At 47.7% G+C, this 12,952-nt stretch overlaps 1 protein-coding gene across 1 annotated transcript in view; it reads left to right on the plus strand.

Moving 5' to 3' along the window:
* The first annotated feature begins 1,900 nt into the window (after positions 1 to 1,900).
* AKAP12 (A-kinase anchoring protein 12) overlaps positions 1,901 to 12,952 on the plus strand; it is a 30,449-nt gene continuing 19,397 nt past the window's right edge. The window contains exons 1-2 of the mRNA XM_066994191.1: positions 1,901 to 2,262; positions 11,711 to 11,897. Coding sequence (XP_066850292.1) covers positions 2,161 to 2,262; positions 11,711 to 11,897 — 289 coding nt within the window. The 5' untranslated portion in view covers positions 1,901 to 2,160. The remainder of the gene's footprint in view (positions 2,263 to 11,710; positions 11,898 to 12,952) is intronic.

Below are 12,952 nucleotides of genomic sequence, written 5' to 3' on the forward strand. Positions count from 1 at the left end.
AGGACGATGGTGAGGAGAGGCTAGGAATAGTCACGGGTGCTGGCTGGTGGGTGCCTATGGGGAAGTTCCTCTTCAGAGGCAGTGTTAGATGCTGAGGGATGCTCGGATGTAACCATCCAGTGGCTCTTCTCTCTGGAGCTGCTGGGCATCTCGTCTGAGGAAGGCTTGTCTTCTGCCCGCTCACCTGAACCACCAGGAACAACTCAGACGGCACACAGGGGCCACGACGCACCACAGGCCCAGCTGATGGCCCCGTACACGTGCACAGTGCTATGGGCAGGGGCGCACCAAGAGCCTGAGATCGAGCTTTGCCCTGGTAGCAGGGAGACAGAAACGTGCGCTGTAAAGTGGTCCTCAGAGGCCTTCCCGTGTGGTTTTGTGAGTTGCTGTAGGCCTGGCTCTGCATATATACTGGTATATATTTACCAATATTTCACTGCAGAAAAGATCCCGTAGGCCCACTCTGGAATATATCTGTACCTGCTGCTCTTCCCAGCGCAGAGGCGTGACAAGAGCACCAGATGTAAGACGGGCTGGGCGGCTCTGGGCTCGGAGGCTGCGTGGAGGCCGGAGCGTGTTCAAAATGGCTCCTGCAGCAAGGACTTGAGCGCTCTGCTCTGCGGGGTGCAGCTCCCCTGCTTGAAGCTTGGGGGTAGCCATGACTTCGGGCGGGCTTCACTTCCACCCCCCTGAACCAACTGGCCGCACAACCAGATTTCAATCCCTTCTTATTTTTCCTGAGCTCCCTTAAAACACCAATTTCCTGGAGATGAGGGGGGAAAAAAAGATAAACGATTGAAACTGTTGGGCAGATAAGCGGCTTTAGGACAATGTGATCCTGCTGTGACACACACCTACAGGGAATCTGAGGAGGAGTGGGACTAAGCAGCACGGGAAGGGGTGTTGGTTCTGCCTGCACCATCCACGACAGCAGTTTTGTTCTGCTGAAGGCTCTGGTAGGTTCTCGTACTGGCTAAAGGGAGTTGCTGCAGTGGCTTTGTCACTCAGTGACTTGGTATGGTTTGATTGCTTTAGGGGGAAAAAAAATGGCCATGTGCAGAGATCAGACAATTTGTAGAATGGATTTTTTTAAAGAGAATTATTTTTTATTTTTATTTTTTCCCTGAATGAAGCAGTGTTTTGATGAGCGAGGATTGTTTTAAATTTTCTAAGGGAAATTGTATATGGCTGTTGAGTACCTGATATCTGATTTGAACTACGAACCCCACAGAGGATGGGCGGATTTGAAGCGCGTGGATCCATTTGGCACATAGTGGTTGGTGTGCTTTAGTGTGTGTCATTTCCCGGGGGATGCTTTTGGACCAGCATATTCCTACATACGTGTTGGTCCTGCTCCTGTGTCAGGTCAGGAGAGAGACTGCTGCGTCGCTTGCTTTGCATGCCCTGTATTCTGGCATGAATTAATACCTGAGGAAAAAAAGAAGAAAAAAAGAAAAAAGAAAAAAACACGGTTTTTTGTTGTTTTTTATCTCTCCCCACCCCGAGGCGGCCTGAGGCACAGGACCCCGCTCGTTTTGCATCGGCTGCAGCCAGGATGCGCCCCCGGCTTCCCGCACAAGGCCCGGCACGGCGGCGGTCGAGCCCTGGGCGCCGCCGGCCTGGGGGTCCCCGGGGGCGGGCAGGAGCCCCCCGGGGGTGCGGGGCAGCGCGGCCGGGCGGGGCGCGGCGCCCCCCGTGGGCGGCGGCTCGGTGCCGGTCCCGGTGCGGTCCCGGTGCGGGCGGGGGGCCAGAAGCGCTGAGTCAGCGCCGCGGGGCGGCCGCCGAGGGCCGGGGTCCGGGGGTCGCCCCCGCCCCGAGCGGCCCCGGCGGTGCCCGGGAGAGAGGGGCCGGACCCCGGCGGCGGGGCGGCGGCGGGCAGGGCGCTGCCCCCCCCGGCGCTCCTTATCAGCCCGGCTCGATGCTGCAAGGCGTGTCTGGGGCTCTGCTCATGTGATGGAGCAAGAGGCAGACGGGCGGGGGGACCAGGGGCGGAGGTGATTTTCCTCCCTCTCCTTTTTTTTTTTCCCTCCCTTTTCCCTCCCTCCCCTCGCTCCCTAAAGGAGTTCGCGGACAGCCGGGCTCCTTCATTCCCGGCTGCGCCGCCGCCGCCCCCCGAGCCCCCTCCCGCCGCTCGGCCCGGCCCGGTCGCGGGGCAGCGCCATGGGCGTCGGCAGCTCCACCGAGCCGGGGGGCGACGGCGCCGCCGGGACCCCCGGCAGCCCCCCACCGCCGGCGGGGGAAGCGGCGGCGGAGACCGCCAAGGTAAGGCAGGGGGCGGCCGGGGACGGGGGGGGCTGGGGTGGGGGGGAGACGGGCGGTGGCAGCTCCCCCGGTGCGGGGAAAGTTTCCTGCGGCCCCTCGGGCACCTGCCGCGGCCGGCGGGGGGGGCTCCGGGCCGGGACTGCGCCACGGGCAGCGCCGCAGTCATAAAACGGGCGGCGGGGGCCGGGGGCGAGGGCGGGGGGCGCCGCTTTTGTGTGTGGCCGCGGGGGCTGCGGGGGGAGCGGGGCCGCGCCCAGCCGGGGGGAGAGGGCAGGGGCTGCGCCAGCAGGGCTGGCTGCGGCGGGACCGGGCGCTCCGCAGCCGCCGCGCTCCGCAGCCTCTTTTTTTTTTTTTTCCTGTTGTTAATATTTCTTAATTTTTCCTTTTTTTCTCCCCCCCCCGCCGCCCTCCCATCTCTCCCGAGGGTGCGGTGGGAGGCGCGTCGAGGCACAGCCCAGCCCGCCCGCGGGGGCTGCAGCACGGAGCCCTCCCCGCGCTGCCCCAACTTTGTCCCGCTGGCTTCCAGCCCGGGGGGTCCCTCCCACCCCTTCTCCCGACCCTCCCCCGGGCATCTCCGCAGCCCCCCCGGGGCTGGAGGCACGGCCGCGGGCGGTGGCGCTGCCTGCCTCGGGTGCTCCCCGGTGCCGCGGCGCACCGGGGCGGGCGGAGCGGGGGGCAGCCCCTGAAGGGGGGGCTGGGGGCTGGGGGGGGGGCCGGGTACGCGCTATTTTCAACGGAGCCGCCGAAAGAATTGAAAGAAATTCTTTTAAAACATGTCTGGGGGTTAAAAATAGATTATGAATGAACCCATTTATCCTTCTGGAATAGGCGTGTTTAGGGGATTCTGGGACTGAAAGGGAGGTTATGTCCACCGGCGTGTTTACACAGCATCGCCGTGGGGTCAGGCGTTGGTTTGTTAGGGGGGGAATAATGCGACGTTATACCCAGGCTGCTCGGAGTTTGGGTCCCCGGAGCACGGCCACTCAGAAGTTTCTGTAAGCTGGCGTGTGGGTGTTGTTAGAGCTTGAGAACTGGTTATGACTTTGTTTCTTTGACCTTGTGGTTCAGATTTAACTTTCAAGTTGAATTTCCCATAGTTCCTGGCATCCCCTAGACCTCCTTGTGCGTGTTTTGACAGATTTGAAAACCGCATTGAGAATGAACTTTAAATTAACTGAGATTTATTTTATTTTCTTTTTAACTAAATAAGCGTAAGGGATTGGTGTTGGTTGACAAAATATTTAGCAGTTACGCTGGGCGGTTCTAGAATTCAGATGCTGAAATCTAGACGGCAGTGAATTTACAGAGGGCAAGCGTTTGGTTACCGTGATTGTTTTAAAATGAAGATAATGTGACTTTCAAGAAGGGACATAATGTTCATAGCCATGTTTATCCAGTTATGGGAACCAAGACAAAAAAAGAGAACACCGCCGATGCTGTTCTCGACTACAGACTATTATTGTTTTTAATGCTGTGGTTTATATCTTCCGCTCTTTAGGAAACATGCTTTCGAATAATTAAATTTTATTATTTAAGTCGAACTGGTTAAAGGTGGGGAAGTTCTTTTTGCATTTCACTGCTGTTAGAAGTTGTATTACTGCTGCTTTTCTAAAACAGCCATTTTTGTCTTCCATTACATTAGATAAAAAGAAAAGGAAGCTTTAATGAACTTTAGCCCTGCTATTTTTTTTTTTGTATCTCACTTAATCTGTTCTTACTCCAGTGAGAGAGCTTCATGTGGATTTGAGACGTAATTTTTCATAGTTAGCCCTTTGAATTTGAAAATCACCAGATCATGCTATGCCCCTGGAGAAATCTATCAATGAGCTAATGTGTTTGCAGAATATGCAATAGGGCCATTTTAAAGGATGGTCATCTTTCTTATGGTTTTCAAATTAAAATGCTCATCACTACCCTCTCTTTTAGAAGAAAAACTCTGAAAACTGGCTTCAGTGTAGTCTAATGTGAGTGAGCCTTGGCAAGTCAATTACAGACGAATTGTCTAGGCAACTGTTCTAATGTGTGATGTAAAATCTCAGCAGTTGTACTTCTTAGTCACTTAAAATTCCTCAAAATATTTAATCAAGTTTCTTTTGTAACAATTGTATTTTGTACAAGATGAAAACCTGTTTGCTTTTTCTTCCAGAAAGACCAAATTTACAGTCTTCAAGTCATGTCGTTATCCCCCTGTGACTCTCTGGCCAGATACCAGTTCCTGAGGTGTCCTAGTTACTGGAAGGGGGGTCCAGAAACTGTGTTTCTCACTACTGCAGCCCGGGAGATGTCAGATGCCCTGTTAAGCACTTGGGCTGCAGTGCTAGAGATGCTTGGGAGCCTTGGGCATGTTGTCTTGGAAGCACTGCAGCTTAAACATAGGCTCTAGGAATTAGGACCTCAGGTGTTCACCCCATCCTTTCACAGGTTGTTGCTGATTTATACATGCAGCAGCTCCAGAGTTTCCAGCCCAGCATGTTATTGGGACTTGAAATTGGTGGTGTGGTTTCTTGTTTTTTGCTTGCTGTAACAGATCCTTATCGTGCGTAGCCACCCTGCTGTGGGAAGCCCCCTCTGCAGGGAACGGGACATAGTTGGAGGTATTAACCCCTCCGCGTGTCTGAACCAAATCCATCCGACCTGTGAATCAACATCTAACGTCCTGCTGAAATCTGTGGGCAGGGTGTGGTCCCACAGAGGCCTGATCTGATCTAGATATTTCCTGACTGTTTCGGCAGCAATATTTCTTCCCATCCCTTTCTTCCTCCCCCATCCCTCTTTCCTGCCTTGCCCCATATGATACAGCCCCACCTCGCGCTGTGCCTGGTGCTCACCTTATGTTTCCATAAGCCAAGCCAACTCACTAATTCTTCAGGCCAGTCTCTATGCTCGGCCAGTTCCCTGATGGATTCATTTGCCTCATACAATGCCCAGGTGATACCTAGAGTCAGGCCAAGGCAAGCACCTGTGGCAGGCAGCCAGGTGTGTGGGGCAGGAGGGGAAATGGAAACATTTCCACACCGGTGGCAGTGAGCTGGTAGACCGTGGCTGAGGTCTCCCTGCCACTCTATCCTGAGTAACACTGAGGACTGAAGCTTGGTCTGAGGAGGAGTTAACAGATTTCAATAATAATAGGGCTAAAAGTAGGAGAAGGATCTCTTTGGAGAGAGCAGACAAACCTCAGCTGTCCCAGGCTAGCAAAAGCTTTTGAGATGTCTGCTGGTATGGGTCCTGTGCTTCTGCCTCCTCTCCAGTATGGGTGCCTGCAGCTTCTCCAGGCTGCTTCTGGCACTCAGCAAGCTCATTCAGCGAGTTAACCCCATAGGAAGCTGTTCAGCTGCTTTGGCAAGACTGGTCTCTGCCAATTTATTGAGGTGCAGCGGGTGGAGGGAGCAGGCCAGACCTGGGTGACACCTCTGGGTGGCAGCGAATGGCTAGATTAGTGCTGTCATCTTCACCTTGTGTGCTCATCTCTGTCCATAGCGGTGATGCCCCTCTCACCCAACCGCCCATTCTGATGCTGAGATCCAAAAGAGACTGGGAAGAGGTGCTGGCCTGCTGCCCCTCGGAGCGGGGCCCTCTGGGGCCCTGTGGGGTGGGAACCGACTACAAGCTGCAGGGCCTGTGAGAGGAAAGCTGTGTCATGCTATGAACATCTGAGCCAGAGCAAATGTGATCCACACCGTTTTTGTCTTACTTAGAAGTTCAGGGCACCAGTTGTAATACAGGTACCTTTTTGTGGCCCTGCTGAGAAAGCAGAGAGCTGTGTAGGAACAGCTACCTGCTGCTACGTGGGGAAGCTTTTAAAGGTAGGACGCAGGGGAAGGAAAAAAAAAAAAAAGCCTGGCAGAGCAACAAGCTATTCTTGCAGCAAAATAGAGGTTTGGCAAAGATAGCCTTCTGCGGGAATTTTGATGGCTTTAAAACTTTGTGTGGTGAATTCCTGGCTTGCTCCCATGCAAGGGCCCCGGCTCAAGAGCAGTGATCATTCAAACCGTGTTTTCTGGATAATTCCTATTTCTGAGTAGTAACTTGATTACGCTACCTGCCTTGTAATGAGAGCAAGTGTCTGCTAGACAGTAAATATTTGGAACTGTCTCTTCTAAAGAGGTTACCAGCTGAGATGTCAGAATGTCTTATTGTCTGAATGCATGACAAATAACAGCTGTGACAGACTTACATCTGCTGTTTAAACAACTGTGTGCTGGTGACGGGGCTGAGTCAGCCTGCAAATACAAGCAAGTCGTACGTTAGCGATGGTAAAACTCAGCTTAATCAAGTACCAGAGGAAAGTCCCTAAACAGCATCTCTAAGAGCCCTGGTTAAAAAGCACTTGAGTTTGAAGTCTTTTGTCTGAATGGTGTGGGTGAGGCTGCAGGGTGCTCCCGGTACAGCGGGGGGCTGATTCCTTCCGAGTCCTCTTCAGACCTGGAAGGAAGACAGTCATGTCGTCTTGTGGTGATGTTTGGAGTTCGGCCCACGCCTGTGGAGTGGCTTGGGAGAAAGCATAAAGGCGCTTAATTGAAAAAATGCACAATGGAAATTGATGCCATGGATCCACTGAAAGTGTGAAATAGCCCTCTAATCATCTAGGAGATAAGAGGGAGGTGGTAGAGGGAGTGTCTGGGCACTTTGAAGGCCAGGGAAGGCAATTAGCTTGTGTTTGATATGACAGAGAAGCTAAAGAGATGCAATGAGGAGCAATGCGGCCTTTGAAAGTCACTCTGGTTGGAAATGCAAGCCATGTGTTTAGTTACTGAAACAAGAGTAACCTGCTTTGTGCTCTGTCCTTCTGACAGCATTGTAGTGGTGTCCTAGGATTGCTATGCAGAGAGAGCTGAGAGATGAGACTGAGGAAGGAGCTCATGTTGGTTCCAGCTTAGGGTACGGACCTGAATGGCAGTCTGGGAGGAGCACCTCGCAACTTGCAAAAAGATCATGGTGACAGTTTGGGAGTAAAAACCAGGCTTTGTTTTAGCCAAGAGGATTTCAAGGTTTCAAGGTTAGTCATCCATAAGGAGATGTCACAACTAAGACAGAGTTAGGAGAGAAGAAGCTTGATCCAAGGGAATAAAAGGTAAGGAGAAGGCTCTTGACTTTGTCTGCAGGAGACATTACCCAGAAAAAAGATACTGAACCTAAGTATGTTCTTATGTGCCTTGACAGAAGGCCTTATTCCATATCTCCACCTGGAATTTGTAACGTCCCATGAACCTCTAGTCCTTAGCTAATGCAAACCAAGACGAACTGCTGTGAACAAAGAACTAGAATGACCTAAATTTTTTTTTTTAATGTTGCTGTTTGAAGATCTTTTTAATGAGGCAGTGTGTGTAAGGAGCTGACCTCCTGAGCTGACCAACAGTGCTCTAAGCTTCCCATAGTTTTGAAATCCAACTTCAGAAAAAATACTAGAGACGTTTGCGTTAGTTTGCTCAGTTGTTCAGACAGCTGGATCTGGCTATTTTAGTAATCTCACGTAGAATCAGTGTAGTGGGATTAACAGAATGAGGCAAAATTAACCCTGGTGCATTTGGGCCCGGTATGAGGAATCCTTGGAATGATTTGGGTCTGGTACAAGGAATGTTGGGAATGACGGTGATCCCTGGTGGGGGAAGAAGCTGGGCACTGCTAGCCCCGTGGTGAATAGTGAGTGAGCGTATGAAGCGTGCTCAAACGTACAACAAGCAGTCAGGGGCCTTCTGTTAATCCACATCTCGTGTGGTTCTGTTATCTTTCTTTATACGTCTGTGATGGTGTATGCATTTACTAAAGTCTAACGGTTGGGCTCAACACTACCCAACAAATGGAGCAGAAGCCGCTGTAGGCATGGGCAACAAGCGGTATGCGTTTTAGTCTCATTAGCTGTGTACCAGCGCTTGGCTTCCACCTTTGCGGTGGGTATGAGGCAAGTCTTTAAAAATTGCTTGCATGATTTATGGCGGTGGCATGACAGGAGCAGAAGTGTTACATCACTGATGGTCCTTTGTTTTGAGAATGATCAAGCTGAAGGACCAGTGAACTGGATAACCAAGTCTTTTCAGTTTCTCCTGCATTTGAGACAACACGTTCATAAGTTAATTCATAACCCAAGGAGAGAGATATGAGTGAATGCCACAGAAACCTGATAAATACCGATAAATGCACCAAGAGTAATGTCTCATTACCTGTAGATAAACACAGAGCTAAATAATGAGACTCCCAATATTGTTAATTTTTGTCTTTAAGATTTTCACCCATCTCTCTAAACTTTGACTTTATTTGTCTAAGCTTTATAATTATTCTCAATGGAATTAAGAACACAGCTGAATAAATTGGACATAATTGGTCTAAACTGTGGTTCAGATCCCTTCAGAGAAATGAAGCAGTTAATGTGAGTGAAAATTGAAATTAGTTTCTTTCACAAACTAATGCAGTGGGACAGACTGCAATGACCCTCATAAAGAGCCTGAGCAAATTTTCTTTTAAAAAAAAAAAAAAGTTTTCTGTTTTAAAACTATGCTGTTGTATCCCTTCATGTTACAAATGCCCCAGCCCCTGAAGGTGCATGTTTTATTCTCCTTTGTATGCATTTTAATTTGTGGAAAAAATACTTTATTGGTTTTGATAATTATTTAAAGCAGAACACTTGATGTGGAAATTTAAATTTGCCTTCCTGTGGCCAAGAATCACATCCAACTCCTGTCCTAGAGATTGGTCTAAAACAGTCACTGTTCCCTGGAAGGGCTGGGCTGTACTGCAGATCTGGTCAAATTTGAAAATACTGAGTTTTTCATATATTTACAGCTTTCTTGATTTTTGAATCGTGTGTCCTGCTTTCTAAACTGAATTTATGGACAGAGTAAATACTGGTTATAATTCTACCAGCTGGTAGTAAAAACAGCTTCTAGTCTTACATCTAGCAATGTTCTTACATTCCCAGTGTGAAGAACAGAAGGAAAGTATCGTAGTATTTACAAATCTAAAGCATAATCTGCTTTAGTCACTGATTCAGTGATTTCTGGATTTTGGTTATATATCTTTGGGTTAATACATAGTCACTGTTTTCCTGAATGCATTGTGATTGTAGAATAAATTCAGGACTGGGGAAATGTTTGCTATGGTAATAATTAATATTTCCTTGTTACACTGAGGGATCAATTTAAGGAGGAGACAAGTGGCACTGCACTGGGGTACCTAGTTCCTTTATGCCACATCATCCTTACAGAGTCCATAGATTGTGTCCATTCATGTAGTTAGGGACTTACACAAATGGTAGATTTTAAGTATATGTCTAAGTACATTTGTCAATATGACTCTAGCTTTAAAATGGTTTGACTGGGGGAAGTTTGAAAAGAAAGGGAAGGAAGTTTTTGAACAAGGTGAGGAGTGCTAAAATATTCAGTGCTGTTGCCTTTCTTGTGAGTTCAAAGAGTTGTTGGTGCTAATTCTGAGGGTGTCACCTCAAAACAACCATCCATGGATGGTTAGCTAAGTGCCATTAGAGCCAGTAAAGCTAAGGTTGTTCCTGTGTTTGCAGGACTAACAGTCTTCTTAAAAGAACGAATGACTAAAATTTATTATATGTATTAAAGGAAAAGTCCTTTAATAAGTTTGTAATGAAGAATCTCAAAGTACTTTAAAAAAAAAAAAAGGCCTGTTATTTTCTGTGTCTATTTGTTGTTAGTCTTCGATTGGTTGTTACTATTCAATTAATCCTGTGTGCAATTGCAGAAGAGCGACTCAGATTTTACATCCCTTTGTTCAGTTCTGTGGCATTTTCATTTCTTCTGAGTTCCTGTGTTTTAGATTTATGAAAAGGATGATGTGAGAAGTGGGAGCACAATCTGAGTGTTGAGCCATTGCGTATTTCTTCTATTTAATATCTGGTCTCAGCATGTGAAAACTCTGAAGCCAGATTATTCCATCTGTGGTATTGGCAGTAGAGCAGAGTGGTGTCCTTTTTCGTGAGGTGGATTATGTGGCTGTGAAAGGCAGCTTTGAGGAGTGCAGCAACGCCAGGTGGAAACAATTTGGCTTAATTAAGGGCTTCTGAACTGGAGATCGGGAACCCTAATGCAGACTCCTTTGCCTGTGGAAGTAGGTGCAGCGCTTTCCTCAGATCTGACCTGGCACGTGAATAGGTAGTTGAAGGATAAGAGGGAAAGCCTTTTGCCTGGCACTTCACATGTTGATTTGGAATTCCACTGCAGCAGGCTAATTGCTAATAAAAATAAATAAAGAGGTCTGCCCATTCAGAAGCTTGTTTTAGTGGCTTTTTGGAAGATACTCATCAAGTGTGTCATCTTTCTGATCCCAGTTTGGTGCTTCAAGCGTTTGGATGTTGCATTACATTGGAAAATGGGATGCATCTGTGGTTCCTTCATATAATTAACAGGTCTTCAATGCCAGCATTTTGGGAATACAGCTGAGTAATAAGAAAATGATATGTAATTAAGGTCTGCTGTTCCACCAGAGGAACTTTAAACTTGCACTTCAGGAGCAGAGATGTGAGATGTGGTTAATTAGTTGAAGCAGCTCCTGTTGGAAGGGAATGTGATCAGTTGGAGAGCTAGTCAATTAAACAAATAAAGCGTAAGGAAACTTTTTTTTATGACCACAACACACTTCATACTTCTGGAAGTACATTTTTATTTTAAAAGTATCTCCCTTGTTATATGGCAAGCCTATAGAAATTCTGGAAGTGATTAAAATGTATCAAATGTAGAAGCTGAGAGTTTTTTCCCCTTCTATTGGCACATCTAGGAAAAAAGTTTCAAATGTTATAGTGAGGAGTCCCAAAGTATTGCAAACTTTTTTTCCCCTGTAAGAATAAGCTCTACGTAATAACTGAGGCCCCAAAACTCTAGTTTTAATCCTAGTTTCATTAAATTTCCTCATGGGATTTGTGTGTACATGTTCGGCTTTCTGTCCCAAATAGTTAATTTTCTTTGCAATTGTACTGTTTATGATCACAAGATAAGCACGTCAGCAGAGGAGCCATACCAAAGGCCAAAATGTAGACAGGATTCCTGCACATATAGGAGCAATTGTGCCAGACACTTTGAAGAATGAATCTAGCTAATGGAAAGATATTTTTCACGTTATCCTGAAGCTTTCCTTCATGCTAGAAGGAATGCTAGAAATGTATTTTTACACAAGGTTATAGGCCATTGTCTGTAAAACTTTCTTCATCCATGCATCTCATGCAGCAGAAGAGTACAATAAATAGTCCCAGATTATATCGTGTATTTTTTTCCTCACAGAAGTACTTTGATTTTATTAAAGTTAATAACCTTGAGAAGGAGTGATGCTGCACAGAAGTAATTACTTCCCCAAATGCTTGCACGTATATAAGTGAAATGAGAACAAAAGAACAATGTTCTGTGCAAAAAAGGTTGACCCGGTACTGATGTTACTTCTCTTTCTTCATCTTTCTCCTCTGCTACCATCCTTCATCCAATACTTGGCTGCCTAGGATTTAGATGCGAGTTTACCAGTACCTGTTGTTAATGAAGACAACTTGGAGCTTGATGCCCCACCACAGGAGCCCCAGCAGCCAGGAGACGTCACAACACCTCAGGAGCTGAATGAGCAGCAGCCAGAGGTAGCTTCACCAATCCAGGAACCTCCTGGACAGCAAGCAGAGGCCCTTGTAACAGATGGTAAGTAAAAAAATCTGGGTTCAACAGACTGATCTTAGAGGTCTGGGTGCTGAGCAGATGAGAAGTTGAAATGGAACTCAGCTGGCCATCTCATTGTGAATGGAGAGTTTCTCAGCTTATCTGTTGGTTGCTCAAGTGCTTCTTCTAGGGTGTTTTATTGGGATGCCTTTTCTTTATAGAAGATTTTAGACAACAAACGAGTTGGGGCTGGTGCTGTCAGTGGTACAGGATGCTATCCTTTCTGCCTTTGAGGTGCTTCCTTTTCCTTAGTGGGAGCCTGCAGTGCTTCTGCTTGCTTGCTACCAATTGCTCGAGCATTCACCTGAGGGAACAGATCAATTTTCTCTTCCTGTGTTAGGAGTTTATGCTGAACAGGCATATCCCTTCTTTCATAGGGTAGAAATCCTATTATATTCATTAATGATATTAATATTAATCACAGACTGGCTGAGGTTGGCAGGGCCCTCTGGAGGTCACCTGGTCCAACCTCCTGCTTGAGCAGGGCCATCTCGAACAGGGTGCCCAGGAACCATTTGAACTCTCAGGAAGAAGGGACAGGCTGCTAATCCCTTGGCTTGGTTTTGCTTAAAGCTCTCTTTCAAACTGCTTTTAATCAGACTTGCATTTTGACACCCCCAAATCTTTCTCACAGAGGCCCTGCCATCACCAGCCTCTTGCTCCTGCCCCTTCCCGGCCCTGGGTGGCATCGGCTGCAGAGGCCTAGCAGCAGGCCGACCTTCTTGGCGTTGGTAGAGGGGTGCTGTAAAACTGTGACGTGGCATGTTTTGGCTTTCACTGGTTCCCCTTAAAGCTTTCCTCTTGAGAGGATAGGTATGAGAGAGGATACTCAACAAAGTCACAAAGGAGGAGAAAATACCTGATGTTTTGAAGTAGGTTTTGTGTTGGCATTCAGCTTCTGGATCAAGTAATAGAAAAGGTCTTTAAAAGGGCGTGGATTTCAACTTAACAAAGTAATCTTTGTTGAATAACTATGGGTTGTAGCTTTGGTTGTATTGGAATTGTGTTCTTAAGGCATATAAAGAAGAAGAGGTGAG

Source organism: Anser cygnoides, chromosome 3 (assembly GCF_040182565.1).
Source record: "Anser cygnoides isolate HZ-2024a breed goose chromosome 3, Taihu_goose_T2T_genome, whole genome shotgun sequence".
Classification (NCBI taxonomy): Eukaryota; Metazoa; Chordata; class Aves; order Anseriformes; family Anatidae; genus Anser; species Anser cygnoides.